We start from the raw sequence: 15,647 nt of genomic DNA, 5'->3' as shown, positions 1-15,647 counted from the left end.
CCTCGTGGGCCAAGCGCTTATTTATTTATTTATTTCCTCGCTCTCCTGCCGAGATTTTTTGTTGTTGCATGAGGAGCAACCCGCCAATCCCACTCCCCAAATCCGCTCCTCCTCCTCCCCATCCCCATCCCACCCATCCACCGACTCTCCTCCCACCACCACCACCCCCCACCCCCCATCCGCTCGCTCGCTCGCTGCGCGATGAATCTCATTGCGCGCTCAGCGCAGCAAAGCGCCGAGTGAGAGACTCCGGATCGGACGTGAAATCTCGGCCAAGTGGATTCCCTCCGCCCTGGCCGCGCGGGGCATCCCCGAAGCTGAGCTATGTAGGTTGAGCCCCCGCTGCTGATACTGCTGCTGCTGCTGATACTGCTGCTACTGCTGCTGCTGTCAGCTGTCTTTGCCTTCTCGGCAAAAGTGTCTCGACACTGCTGCTCGGTGTTTGCCGCCGCCGCCGCTGCTGCTGCTCCAGCCTCTGCTGCCACTTTTGGCAGAGGCGCAAGGCTTCTCGCCGAACGTCGTGAAGACGGCGGCGGCGGCTGCGGCGGCGTCGGCAGCTCGCCATGAACTGGATTCCGGGAGACGCGGCCGAATGGGCTTCATCTGCACCGCGTCAGGTACAGCGATGCGCGCTCTGTCTGTCTCTGTGTGTCTCTGTGTCTTGCGCGCGCCACCGCCACACACCACCACCACTACTACCACCACCACTCACCACACGCCACCACCACCACACAACACCACCACACGCCACCACCATACGCCACCACTCACCACCATCACCACACAACACCACCACCAGACACCACCACCACCACACAACACCACCACACAACACCACCACCACACACCACCACCACACACCACCACCACACAACACCACACACCACCACACAACACCACCACCACCACACACCACCACTACCACCACCACGACCACTACCACCACCACACACCACCACCACTACCACCACCATACACAACACCACCACACAACACCACCACCACCACCACACAACACCACCACCACACAACACCACCACACACCACTACCACACACCACCACCACACAACACCACCACCACACAACACCACCACACACCACTACCACACACCACCACCACACAACACCACCACACACCACCACCACACAACACCACTACCACACACCACCACCACCACACAACACCACCACCACACAACACCACCACACACCACACATCACCCATCACCACCACACATCACCCATCACCACCACACATCACTACCACACACCACCACCGCACGGTGATTGTCGTTGCATCTTCTCGCTCGCGTCGCGTACAAGACGAAAGCCACAATTCCGTGCCGGCTGAGTTTGATGTCAGTGCAGAACCAGTTGGTGCTGAGAGCCCTGATATGGTGGTGGAGTGGGGACAAACAAACAAACAACACCAACAAGAACAACAACAACAACAACAACCCCGGACTGTAGCGCGTGTCGATCCGTGGTTGTTTTCGTATCCAAAACGCACGTGCGCGTGGGAGCATAGGAGTGCAGTGCAACGAAACGGATTCCGCCTCGCGTGCCCGCCGCTCAGCCGGGCGTCTCAAAGCTGCCCGCTGGCTTAGCCCCGCTTAGCCCTCTGAGATCTGACGAGAGAGGGGACGGCAACGATAAGACGACGACAGCAGCAGCAGCAGCAGCACAACATTTTGAATGAGATTTACGCGGCATTCGTCCGTCGCCGCCGCCCTCGTCACGATCCACGGGGGGGGGAGAAGGTCGCCTGTCGAAAGGTGTCAAACGCACGTTCGGTCATTTGTTTCCACGACCCTCTCTTGCCTCGTGCCGGGGTGTGGCTCAAGTTCGTTGGCCGCGTCTTGGCTGGCACCGATCTCTTCTCACGTCGTCGTCGTCGTCGTCGCCGCGGTCGTCAAGCCATTTCTCCGCGAGGTCATCCTCTCTTTCCGGCTTCGTACGGGAGGAATGGGGACACTGCGTGTTTTGCGAACGACGACGCGCTTGTAATCTTCTTGTTTTGCGTCCATCATACACACACACACACACGTGTCCAAATAGTGCCAGTTTCTTTCTCGTCCATCATCATCATCAGCTGGTCGTCGTCTTCTTCTACGTGACACATTTTCCTGCCTTATGCTTTGGTCACTCTTTGGGTTCAGCTTAGGTGCAGCAGCATTCTTCCGTAGCGATGCATTTCGAGTGCCAATATATCTTATGTCTCGGCAGTATTTGTTAACGTTCCAAGTCTCGCAGGCATACAGAGCTCTACTGAACACGCATGTTCTTAAGATGTTCAGTTTGGTCTTGTAGCTCTGGGTCACACGCAAACCGTTCGTGCACTCCTCTACTTACGAACATTCGACTTACGAACTTTCAGAGATACGAACAAACCTGTCCGTATGTCCAGTCTCCTGTTCGGACCGAGAGTCGTAAGTTCAATCACTGCACAATATATGGCGATGGTGGCATCTACATCTGCAGAACGTGAAGAACCAGTGGCATCTACATCTGCAGGACATAAAGAACCAGTGGCATTTACATCTGCAGAACATGAAGGACCAGTGGCATCTACATCTGCAGAACATGAAGAACCAGTGGCATTTACATCTGCAGAACATGAAGGACCAGTGGCATCTACATCTGCAGAACATGAAGGACCAGTGGTATCTACATCTGCAGAACATTAATCAGTGGCATCTACATCTGCAGAACATGAAGGACCAGTGGCATCTACATCTGCAGAAACATTAATCAGTGGCATCTACATCTGCAGAACGTGAAGGACCAGTGACCTCTCGATCTCCCCGCACGACAAGTCAGAATCAGAATATTTATTTCTACTGGAGGAATCCGATGAGCTATAACGCTCTATTTCACAGATGTCCAGTTGTATGTATGCATGTTGAACTTATTTCACACCGTACGTAGCCAACCGCGCGAATCGGAGGTGCGGGGAAGGACAACAAACTAAACACAAAAAGCAGTTTAAAAAAAAATGAGTTTTAAATCCTAGATTTAAACAAAGAATTTCCCCCCCATGTTTCAAATCCCCCCCTTTCCTCCCTCAGTTGAAACAAGGTGGGGGGAGTTTGTAAATCCCCCAACTTCACCTCTGTCCGTCCAGAAGTATAAATGGCTCCACCCTCTTAGAGGAACTCTCCGAGTGATCTCAGAGCTCGAGATCTGCTGCCAGCAGCGGTGCGCGCCAAGAATTGCAGGGCTGCGCTTTTACCGTCCCCTCTACGGTGGTCGGCCAGCGCAGTTGCTGGTCACCCGTGTTCCTGGAGGTGGCCAGCGCTGGGTGCAATCCCCCAATGCGGCACGAAGCGTGCGAGCGGAGGAATTGACGTCGCCGCGTGTGCCGTTGTTTGTTTTGGGAGTGACGGGTAACATTTATGTGTTTCATTGTCAGATGGCGCGTGGTGGCTAGGCTTTAAAATGAGTGTTTTTTTTACAAATACATACAAGGACGTAATTGTTTTGCTATAAAATGCGCATTTTATTTACCAAGTTATTTTAAAAAAAAATTGTAAACGTTCTCAAATATCCCAGGTGTGCTCTAATCGGAGGCATGAGACGGATATTCCATGCGGATCTCCCATAGAGAATGGCCTACGGAAGTGGTTATCACAGAGCTACCGCTGAGATGCCTTCCAGTACCTTCTGGTGCACGGGGGGGAGGGGGTGTGGTACTTTTACTCCCCCCTGGACCACCCAGAGTGCAATTCTCACGCACGGCAGTCGAACCGATATTTAAATTCTCAGATATGGAATTTTTTCCCCACATGAAAAGGGGAACCGAAATTAATGTGGTGGGCGTTTGCTGTTTTTGCTGAAGTATAGTCCGTGGTGATTTCTCCGGGATAAATGAAGATTCTGATGCTGAGACCACAAACTCGCTCCACTTGAGACGCTCGTTTAATCACGGGTGACTCTACCAATTCGAACCCAGGATCTCAGCGGTGCACCGTTACCAAGTCAATGTGAGTAGCTACCGATGCAACAGATACGTTCGGAAACAATTGCTGCACGGTTTGCTATTTCTAATATTCACTTAAATCCCTTTTATCCGCCACCCACACGGGCTCGTCGAAGTCTGGACATTCCGTGCGGATATCGCGATTCATTCAACCGCGCCACGGGCCTTCAACGATTGCCTGGGAATGCTTGCTTGCTGCACCATCATCATTATTTTCACTTTTCAAAGCCTCGTCACCGGGCTTCAAACGCGCGTCCGGGGGGGGTGGGGGTGTCCCCCGGTGCACACGTGGCAGGGACGATCCCCCCCCGGGGTAACCGGCTCGGCTCCACGCGCCCCAGGGCGCATTCATCGATTGGGGGGACGCGCTGGGGAGGGGGTGGGGGGAATGGACGGGGGGGGGGCAGGAGACGGCCAGTGGGGTCCGCAATTTCCCACGCGACGAATGCCTCATCCGCCGCGGTGCGCCGCGCGTCGCGGGGAAAATGTGTGCCGAGCGAACGGGTGGATTTTTTTCGTTGAAATCCTTTTTTTTGTCTACCCCCCCAACCCACCAAATAACCGCCCCCTCTCCGCGCAAAGTATTTTTAGCCCCGGGTTTGGAGGAAACTGCGAGCGAGGTCGCTACGGCCGTGTATATTTTCTCACGTCGGCCGGGTGTGTAACGTACAGTGCGCCGTCGCGTCTGCCGTCGGTACGAAGGGGGGGGTGCCTCTTGAGACCTCTCTGGCCAGACGGCGATGGCACCTGGAATGGCACCGGGCTGGGTGAGCGTCTGGGGTTAACCCTTGATCTGTGCGGAGACTCGTTCACGCGCGCGGGGGGCTCTCTGTGCTGGCGTGCGAATCTCGGCGCGTGAGGTCTGCGACCGCGAGTTGAAGCGTCACGGCGTGTGTAGGATACGCGCTGAAAATTTTACGTTTTTGTAATTTAGTTTTTCGTATTTTTCCCACAATTTCATCCGGATGTTGCTGTTGGTGGGGGTTGAGTGGCAGGACAGTGGTTAGTGCGCTGCGCTATGAACCTGGTGACCTCTGTAGGATTCCCGGGGCACTGCTAACATCAGTGTCGAGTGCTATCAGACCTGGTTCTGCCTCCCGCCCCCTCCTGCCATCATCAACCCAGGCTGAGCAGCAAGGTGAAGGCCTTAATCCATACGTTGAATGAGAATGGGTGGAATTTTGTATTGAATGTGTTGGTATTGTGTCGTGCCGTGAGACTGAGAAGCCACGAGAACTTAACGCAGAGCAATGCAAGAAAAGGCGCGATGTAAGTGGATATCACAGAGCTATGGCTGAGATTATTTTACCTGCTCTTCTCTCTTCTATCTACCCGCTGTACCATGAAGATAATGTTTTGTCCCATGGCGGACAAACCGATATTTTTCATTTATTCTTGAGCTGCAATTTGTGAAAATGAAGTGCACGACCAAATTTAATGTTGACTGATTTTTGTGCAGTCGTGGCGAGACCATGATCTTGCTACGCTTGAGAACCCCATTTAACCCATTCATGCATCGTGACCGCTAAGGTGGACCGCTAAGATTTACATCACTGCTGTAACATTACATGAAAGGTTTTCAAGATAATTGGGTGGGTTCCAGTGACTAACGTTGTTTTGCTTTAAATAATTCAAGCATGAGAGGCTTTTAACTATTACATTTTTTTTATTATACCAGGTAAGGCCCACGTAGCTATATAGATGTTTTTCATAAGCGATCTGGCCACAAATGATAGCTCATTTGAAGTGGCCTATCATGTGGAAATGTATAGCAGCCAAATACTCTAAACGGGAAAAACCGGAGGACCCGGAAAAAAATGCACGCGGCCATGGAGGAAACACGCAAACTCCAAATATACATCAGGTGTCAGGGTCGGGATTGAACCCACGACCTCCTGTAGACCAGGCGAGGTAGTTAACATCTCGCCACCGCGGCGCCCTTAACTGCAGACGGGTGCCTGTATTTGAACCCAGGATCTCAGCGGTGCCAGCTCTGACCTCTGACCTCTTCGCCGCCGATTCCACCTTCACAACACCAAGTGACGAAAACGACGAGAGCCCTGGCTTCGTCGTCTGAGGTGTGCCATGTCCTGATCGTGGCGTCGCTGAGATTCTGGGTTCATATCGAAATCTTCCCATCCAAGAGAGCGCACAGCATTCTGAATTTGTACGATAGCCAGGGAATCAGAATCTTATTTATCCTGAAGGAGGAGGCTGATGAAGCACCCAAAGCTTCTTTATCAGAGATGGCCAGTCGGGGCTCGCAGGGTTAGCGAGTCACATGAACAAACAATACGATTAAAGGATTCAAGCGTAAGGTAGAGAAAAGTTTAAGCAAGACGCTGATGAATAAATATGAGTAAATAAAGTATAGAAATACATATCGCACAAGTGCATACATTCCTGCAGATTTGTCCGCACAAAATGCAAGCTTTTGGAGCAAGGCAGCAAGAAGAACAACAACAACCCAAGAGCGCACTCAGAACATTGCACAACAACAAAAATGAGGGAAACATTCTTTGCGCGCGCGTGTGTGTGTGCGTGCTTGCGCTTATTTCAGCGGAGTACAATTGTGAGAATTAACTCGTCACGTAGCTTCACAGCGAACACGTCACGCCGTCACCCCGCTGAGAGACGCAAATACCGGGTTTGTCAAGCGTGAGGTGAGCCGGACTGTGATTTTGGTCACAGCGCTGGAGGAAGCGTCAATTGTAGGTGTGAGCAGAAGGTTTCGTTGAACACATGCGCCTGTACCGCAGCATACTTCATCAATCCACTGCTGGATAAAGGCCTCCCCCGACACCTTTTCGGTCGCGGGGGTTTGTTTGGCTTTGCTTCACCACGCTGGTCAATGCGGGTTCGTGCATGGGATGCCCAGGAGCAGTTCAGTCTGCTCAGGCTACGCGGGGCGATCTTTGTCGTTCTTTTTGTACACAGTTTGTGGATGCAGGGAGCGGCAGTGGCGTGGTTGGCACGCTGTGCTACTAACCCAGCGGCGAGAGTTCGATTCCCGCTCATGTTCAGGTAATTATCTGAACCGGTCCTGGGCCTCCCCTAGGTCGAGTCAGCCTCAAATGAGTACCTGGGGCAGTGTGTCAACATCGCCACTCGGGAGACAAAGGCGGCCGGGCGTGGCGCTGGCCGCCCACCCCATCGTCTGCTGTACTTGCCTTCATAGCTGCTCGCAAACAGCACTTGCCCCAACATCCTGTTAAGGCTATACGGGTGATCTTAGTATTTGTGGGCATATATGTGCGTTGCGTGTGTACGCGTGGTTCGCCCGTGCGTATGCGCATGCCCACACTTGCACCTGCGCATGCAGCACAAACCAGCGTCTGTGCGTCACCCCCCTCTCTCGGGGGGGGGGGGCAAGGCAGTGCTTGATTGGTGAAGGCGTATCAGCATAGTAGAGTACAACAATGGGTATAGCTGCAGTGCCCTCTGCTGCTAGCGACAGAGTTCCTCAGCAGAAGCCTCTTCACGCCTGTTCTACGCATGGTCGTCACCTCTCCGAGCACCATCCAGGCTTAATACAGCTCAGTTTCTCAGAGATCCATTGCTGCAACAGTGTACGAATCGAAAACGATCGATTGTTGCGGATCCACGAGCCATATCCATCCTTGCGTGTATTGTGCGACGCAAGAGCTGATTTGAATTGACGAATCGATGCGTCGTCACGCGCCCCGCAGCAACGAACAAGTCACGTGGAGTTTACAAGCTTTGTCACTCAGGACTTCCACTGGAGTTTCATCACCATCAGCGGTCGACTGTGAACAGGGCCATTAAGCCATATTGTGTTCGTCCGCAGAACTGGTGAAGGATCGTCAAACAACCTCAGGGACGTACACAGCATAGGGAGAACTTCGTCCAGCGATAGATTGGCAAAGGGCTGTGAATTAAATATATATTGTTTTGAAATGTTTTACGATTTATAAATGGGTCATTTAGCACATTTTCCCTGCATGAATGAAGACTCGGATCATTAGCAGTGGCCATAATCTATCGAGATGTAACAATTTTCGTCTCCCATTAATTATTGAAACCCAAGTGCCAGATATGTTTTTGCTTTTACCCAGAAGCCCTTTGCTATGACGCGCGGTCTGTGGGAGTGCCGGGCGGCACTCAGGCGGCTAGAGGCCGGGTTCCCCGGAGACTCTGTCGCCGGTGTCTGCGTCGCGTGCACTTCGCTTCGTGGCGAGTCCTATGGCAGCTGCTCATTAGGGCCCACCGAGGCCAGGGCCGACCAGTGGGGGAGGCACTTTTGTTATGTAAAAAAATATATATAAGTATATATAAAACAAAATTATTTCAAATAATAAATAAAATATTGTAGAAAATAATTTTAAAGAGGAAATAAAACATATTTTTTAAAACATGTTATTTTTTTTTTAATATTTAAATCAAATATAAAAAAAATGAGTAAAAAAAATATCCCAAAATTTGCCAACCAATGGGGGAAAATAAAAACGTTATATATATATTTTGTATGAACAGCACTCATCTGCACATTGCAAAGTTAAGAAGCTGGACATAACAATAATAATCGTCGGAAATATTTCAACTTGTAACAACACTGTGCCACTACCAGAGGTGGTGTCCAGAGTGGGGGTGGGGTGGGAGGACATTTAACCCTTTCCCGATGTATGCGACGTGTATGCAATCGGAACGGAACCCGAATAAAAACTGAAATGAAATCACTTTATCGGTACCGAGGCTCCCGCGAGGGCACGCAGGAGGATGTCTGTTACAGTTTGGCGCCAGCTATCGTAGAGTGCGGTCGTGTAGCTGCGGTTATCTGCGGTGAGTACAACGTCTTTAAAAACAACGGCGCAAACTGCGCCTCTAAATGAAATTAACGCCGAACCGCTTGCACGTTTCGAGGTTCAGCGGTGAACTGGAACGGGACACCCACCTTGCAACTTGCAAACGTCTCGGAACGAGAGTGGGTGAAGTCACTTGCCCCATTGTTCCAGCTGCCGCACCGGGAGATATTCTCGCCGGCGACTTCTGGATTGCAAGTCCAGCATGCTGAGCATGACACAACGCCCAGTAACAGAGAGTATCGTGGATTGAACCAATACGTCAGCCGACTCCTGGATTTGTTTTCTATGATAAGAAGGCGATAGTGACAATTGTTGTTGTTGTTGTTGTGTGTTTTGGTAGGTGCAGTGAGCTTACACTGAAAATATCTCGCTGTTCATCAGTTTATATCTAACACTATCAATCATTGATCCCGTATGAATTTTCATTATTAAAACAATAAGGAAAAAAATATGTAAAGATACAGTCCGGCGTGCTAATTATCGCACCATTACATCCTGTCTGCGTAAAACGCCACCCGCTCCCCTTCATTAATGCAGTGCAAATTGGCGCGAAGCACGACCCCTTCGGAGCGGCACCTGCATCGCGCCGTACAATTATCCCCCCCCCGCCGCCGCCCACATCCCGCTCACTCGCTCGCTCGCTCGGTGCAATTTCCGAAAATACCCGCGGCTCGCTCTACCCCAAAGTCTTTGACGGGTTCTCCAAATTTATCGACACGGGAGGGGATAAACATTTAAATTCAGCGATTCTCAGCAGAGCGTCCCGGCCTCTGCGCCAAAGGGGAATCGGTAAATAAATCTTGTTAATTACGGCGACAGCTTTCATTTCGGCGCGCCCGCTGACGGATCGTGCCTCCGCCGCAGTTGCGCCCGGCATTGGCAAAGACGTGCCAAGAGCGAGCGGCGTGGAGATCGAGAGAGAGAGAGCGACGGAGAAATGCTCCGGCCTCTCGTTAACCCTTTCCCCGTCCGAGACGTCTGCAAGTTGCAGGGCGGGTGTCCCGTTCACCGCTGAATCTCGGAACGCGCGCAAGCGGTTCGGGGTTACTTTTATTTAGGGAGGCGTAGTTGCGCCGTTGTTTTTAAAGACGTTGTAATCGCCGCAGAGAACTGTCGCGACACGACCACCACTCATCTTCTTGGTTCGTTCGGTAAAGTCACGTAAAAGGGAAATAATACAATTATAAAAATAAAACATAATAAAATAATTCTCACGACGTTTCGGCCACAACGCAAGCAGCCGTCCTCAGGTGAAGAACAGGTCTGTCGGAAAGACAGCTGTCTTTTTCCGACAGACCTTTATTATTTCCCTTCTACGTGACTTTCCCGAAAGAACCAAGAAGATGAATCCCTGCAGTCACGAAAGCTTTGAAACGACCACCACTGTATGATTGCTGGTGCCGAACTGTGCCGCACGTCCTCCCGCATGGCCTTGTGGGAGCCTCGGTACCAATCAGGTTATTTTATTTTTTTCTTCCGGTTCCTGCTCCGAAGATGTACACACACAGGTCTTTCGGAACGGAATTCCGATGATGTCATCAGCCTTTCTGCTGCACTACCCTCCGCCGACAAAGTATCCCTTCCAAAGCGGCCTATAGTGCCTGGTTATGCACGCAGCGTGGTCGCCCATACCAGGTACCATCCAGGCTCAATGCTGCTTTAGCTTCTAAGATATAATGAGGTGAGTAGCATTCTGGGTGATATTGTCAAGGCAGACAGGTAAAAATACACGCACGTCATCAGTTTTTGTCATAATCCACGGTCAATACACGTACGTCATCGGAACAGGAAAGGGTTATAAGTCTTCGTAATCAGAATTGTCATCATTCACGGTTAAACCACTGCCGGATGATGGCCCTCTCCCCGATGTTATTGCTCCATCTCCACGGCAGACGTACCCTTGGGTGTGTGCCCTCTGTTGGATAGATATATAGAAAATGAGATTCATTTATAACCAGATGGAGCGATGAAATCGGATCACGCGCGGGAGTGGGATGGGTTGTGGCATCGCAGGACCATGACGGATGATGATGGTGTTGATGGTGAGGTGGGGGTGACTTCATCCAGCAGTGGATTGACCATGACTGCTGATGATTATGGTGGTGGACGTTGAATTTTGCTCTTGCTCAAGCCAGCCACGGCTAATGCAGGTAATTAAATCGCAGAAATTGTGGCCGTGCAACCAAAACTGTGGACCATATTGTAAACCCACTGTGGTCTGCACCCCTTCAACGGAGCAGGAGGAGAAGCAGCTAAGGGACACGAACTCCTCTCTCTCTCTGCCGAAGCCCTCTCACCGTGGCCAGCAGCAGCGGCAGCAGCAGACCGCGACGTTGGCATCGAGTTCCAGAGCCACATCGCTGCCAACGTACACAAGGAGAGAACAAAGTAGCACACGGGAAGTCAGCACTGGTTAAATTTCGATTTAAAGCTTTCGTGACTGCAGGGATTCATCTTCTTGGTTCTTTCGGTAAAGTCACGTAGAATGGAAATTATAAAATAATAAAAATAAAACATAATAAAATAATATATTAATATTATAATATTTTATTAATATATAATATTACTTTATTATACAAAACATAATAAAATATTAATATAATATAAATATATAATATTATTTTATTATGTTTTATTTTTATTATTTTATTATTTCCATTCTACGTTACTTTACCGAAAGAACCAAGAAGATCAGCACTGGTTGTCCGTTGCATAGACTCCCCCCCCACCCACCTAGCCTGCCACATGAATGTGGAATTTCCACAAACGGGAGGTGAGAGAACCATCTCATTCATCACCCATTCGAGCAAACAATCGATTTGGCTGTGGTCTGACAGCGAGACCGGCATAAAAAGGAATTTGGGGGGGAGGGGGCGTTAAGATGCCTGATTGTGTAATTGGACGCCCCGTATTGGATATTGTTGTTAATTTGCAGGCCCCTGCGGTTGGAGAGCTAAGGGTCAGAAAAGCCCTTGAGAGGCAGGGAGCAATGGGTTTAGGCACAAACATGCGCATGGCATCCGATCCCAGCTGTAACGCCGCGGTCGGATTTTCTTGCCGTTTTTTTTTATTTTCACTGGGAAAACATGATTTTCGTTAATCCTGTGTAATTCCAGGGGTTAGTTTAGCAGTCATAGAAGATCTATAATTGGGGATGCTTTGCAGTTATGCTTCATAATGTGGACAGGGTGGTTAGATGAGTCAATTTGATCGTTTCACCCCTCCTCATCCCTCATCCCACTCCACTCCGTTGGGGCATTCCATTACTGATGGGGTGGGCAAGGGGAGTGATGACCAGAGCTCATATCCTTGCAAAGGTCGCACTCATTACACACAAAGTGGTTGCCACAAATAAACCACAATACCTTGCAGATCTCGTCTGGGAACATAAACCATCACGCAGACTCCGGTTATCCTCGCGGCAGCTTTCAAACAAAGACGGTCACTGCATCGCTGCGCTTTCAGATGCGCTTCTGCGGCCGTCTGGAATGCTCTTCCTTCCGATATTAGGAAGCCACTGGTGCTGTGTACTCTTAAATCATCCAAATTGAAAACACATTTCTTTAGAACTGCTTTTTTCTGTTTAGTTTGTTGTCCTTCCCCCCCGCGCACCTCCGATTAGCACGGTTGGCTACGTACTTTGCGAAAGAAGTTCAACATGCATAAACAATTTGATTTCACTCTTTCTGAAAGCAATTTTCACCAAATAATATAAAATAACTTTTGGAAGGGCACAGTTGGAAAAAGAACAGATGGCGAGGGCAGGTTTTGAAGGTAGCTTAGTATAAAAGATGATGAAATATAGAAGCAATCAAAAGCAGGATGGATTGCTTTTGTAAAATAATGTTTGAAGTTCACCGTACATAGAGCTACTGTCGATACGAGGTCTGCCGGCTCGGAGACACCAACTGAGCTGGCACCGCTGAAATTCTGGATTTGAGTTTCAGGCAGCCCTGATGATTTTAAGATACTGCTATTAACCTATAAGAATTTGAAGCTTTCGTGACTGCAAGGATTCATACTGTTAGGTTTTTTCGGTAAAGTCACGTAGGTAAAAAAATAATAATAAAATTAATAATAAATAAAAAATCACTAAATTAAATTACGACGTTTCGGAGGCAACACAAGTCTCCGTCTTCAGGTGGGACCGTCACAGCTAAAAAAAAAAAAATCATTATTATTTTTCATTTATTCTTATTTAATTTTATTATTATTATTTAAAAAATTACCTCCGTGACTTTACCGAAAAAACATAAGAGTATAACCTATAAGGCTTTGAAGGGGCTCACCCCACTTTACTAGCAAGAACCAATACTCTTGGATCTTTCGGTAAAGTCACGTAGAAGGGAAATCATAAAATAATAAAAATAAAACATAATAAAATTCTCACGACGTTTCGGCCACAAGACAAGCAGCCGTCCTCAGGTGAAGAACAGAGCTCTGTTCTACGTGACTTTACCGAAAGATTCAAGAATATGAATCCCTGCAGTCACGAAAGCTTTCAATGGAAAGAACTAATACATTTATATATTCCATCAAGGTCCATAAGATCTTGTGATCCGCAACTGCCCAGCACTATATAGGTTGCGCTATTTTGGCGACCGGACTTTTGTTAGCGTGGCACCCACGCTACAGGGAACGCCTTGCACCTGAAATCAGGGCAGTCGGAGTCGGTAGATAGATTCAAGTCTGCTTTGAAAACCCCATCTCTTGAAAGTGGCCTTGCCTCTGTAGTTTGGTTGGTTGTCCCCTGGTTCTGTTTTTATTTCCTGCTTTTTGTACAATTGGATCCGAGGATGGCATCCGCATTATACATTGGAATTGTTATTATTTGGGTCTTTCTGTAAAGTCACGTAGATAGTTTCAAAGAAAATGTAAAAATATATTTGAATTTTTTGTTATTTTGTTTAATAACAATTTAGTTATTTTTTTGTTATTTTCTTTGAACCTATCTAAAATTAATTAACAATGTTTTGTTATTTTCTTAGAACCTATCTACGTGACTTTTGTTAATGAACAAAAAATGTGTTAATTAACAAAAAAATAAAAATAAATGTTGTTATTTTCTTTGAACCTATCTACGTGACTTTACCGAAAGACCCCAAGAATATGAATTCCTGCAGCGCCGAAAGCTTTAAGTCAAGGTTTGCATTATGATGATGATGAAGAAGCCGACTCCTCAAGAGGAGCCGGTTGGTTGATGGCCTTCTCACTCATAATTGCACACAGAAACAACAGCAGCAGCAACAACAACACCGCCACCATCGCCTATTTTTTGTATTTCTTCTTCACGTTTCAGAATGACACATTTGTGCTGTGATTGACAGGGGTACTGAAAAAAAGTAATAAACAAGGAGGCCTATTTAAGTAGCTTCAGAACTTGATCTGCGATGGCATCGTCCACGGAGCAGTTCTCTGGCACGTCTCAAGAGCGCACTGCTCGCTGCTCGGATTTCCGAATGGAAATTTCCGTCCCTAATGTCGGCACAATTTTATGACCGCATGGTGATAGCACGGTGATTGTAATATCCATTTGAAGAGGTGGTGGGGGCGAGGGGAAAATATTGAAAAATATTGAATACAAAAGGATGGTACGTCGGCAAATGAAGGTCTTGCGGATTCACCGATTCCAGTGTTTTAATTGCCCACATAAATCAGAACACAAGAGCCATCCCTTGGCTAATTGCGTAAGCAAAGTGTGAACATCACGGCGGATATTGCCGATGCTAATGTTTGCCGGCGTCTGCCAGCGTTGCTCTGCTGCTGCTGCTGTTGCCTTTCGCTCGTAAAAACGCGCGTCCGCACGGTGACCGATTATTTTGTTTGACCGCGGGGAAGCTTCGCCGACCGGACTCCGGTTGAATATTCCGTGAACAAAAAAACCTCCGCGGGTTAATTTCCGCACATTTTTGTGTATTTTTACTTTTTTTTTAATCGGACAAACGAAGCTTCCAAAACCGGTCCACACGGGCCCGGCGATTCCCGTTCAGTTTTTTGCCGAAATCCAAAAGGGTGAGGGTGCATTATTTATTTATCTACTTGAATACATTCGCGAACAGATGGTGGGGCTTTGAGTGTCGAGTACACGGCGGCATTAAAGCATCACGAAGTGCTGCTGCTGCTGCCTGTGTTCGTGCGAGCGTCTGGCTGTCTGGCTTGCGAGCTGACCCTGTTTTCTGATTACTTCGCTTGACTGCTGCCCTTAGGCCGCATTAATTTTCTTATTTCCCAATCTCGGATGCGATCGCTCCCCCTCCCACCACCACCACCACCACCACCCGTGCTCCCTCCCCCTCCGCCCCCCTCTCGCTCCCCCCTATCCGATCGCGACGCTGTTTGTGCCCCAATGAAAGCGCGCGACGCAAATTCTCAATGTCGGCGTGTCGCGCAATCTTCGCCGTGGATGACGCTCGCTGCATTCATTGAGTCTGACGCAAGCAGCCAGCAGTGCCCTAGCTCACCCGTGAGTTCATATTCCAGCGCGCGACTGAGTAAAGTCTCTCTTTCCCCATATAAATTACGGGGGGGGGGGAGATGGACGGGGGGCGGTGAGCAGGGACGGGGGCGCTTAATTTCTCCTGGAACAGTCCGGAACGCTGTTCCGGGAATTATTTTGGCAGCCAGCCACATCCATCTCGCCTTTCTTTGTCTCCTCGGGGATTCTGCGGCGGTGCCGCGGTGACGTTCCGAGAAAACGCGCGTGGACGCTCGCTTTAGGGTTTTCCAGATGTCCTTAAGGAAAGTGGCGAGGAATATGGGGAGCAATAACACGGAGGAGAGCAGGGGTCCAGTCCTTTGCGACTCTTGCAAATGACTGCGTCGTGACCGTTAATAATGACTAAGG

General features: G+C 49.1%; 1 protein-coding gene across 6 annotated transcripts in view; it reads left to right on the top strand.

The window, feature by feature from the left end:
* The first annotated feature begins 204 nt into the window (after positions 1 to 204).
* Positions 205 to 15,647, top strand: part of LOC144946477 (PH and SEC7 domain-containing protein 2-like) — a 173,268-nt gene continuing 157,825 nt past the window's right edge. For 2 of the 6 annotated variants that reach the window (XM_078875383.1, XM_078875381.1), the window contains exon 1: positions 205 to 326. In XM_078875383.1, coding sequence (XP_078731509.1) covers positions 325 to 326 — 2 coding nt within the window. In that variant the 5' untranslated portion in view covers positions 205 to 324. Of the gene's footprint in view, positions 618 to 3,965; positions 3,985 to 15,647 lie in introns of those variants that run through there. The other 4 variants (XM_078875386.1, XM_078875385.1, XM_078875384.1 and 1 more) reach the window with 4 other exon arrangements.

This window comes from Lampetra fluviatilis, chromosome 41 (assembly GCF_964198595.1).
Source record: "Lampetra fluviatilis chromosome 41, kcLamFluv1.1, whole genome shotgun sequence".
Taxonomy (NCBI): domain Eukaryota; kingdom Metazoa; phylum Chordata; class Hyperoartia; order Petromyzontiformes; family Petromyzontidae; genus Lampetra; species Lampetra fluviatilis.
The sequence above is the reverse complement of the archived record's forward strand: the minus strand, read 5'-3'. Positions and strand labels throughout refer to the sequence as shown.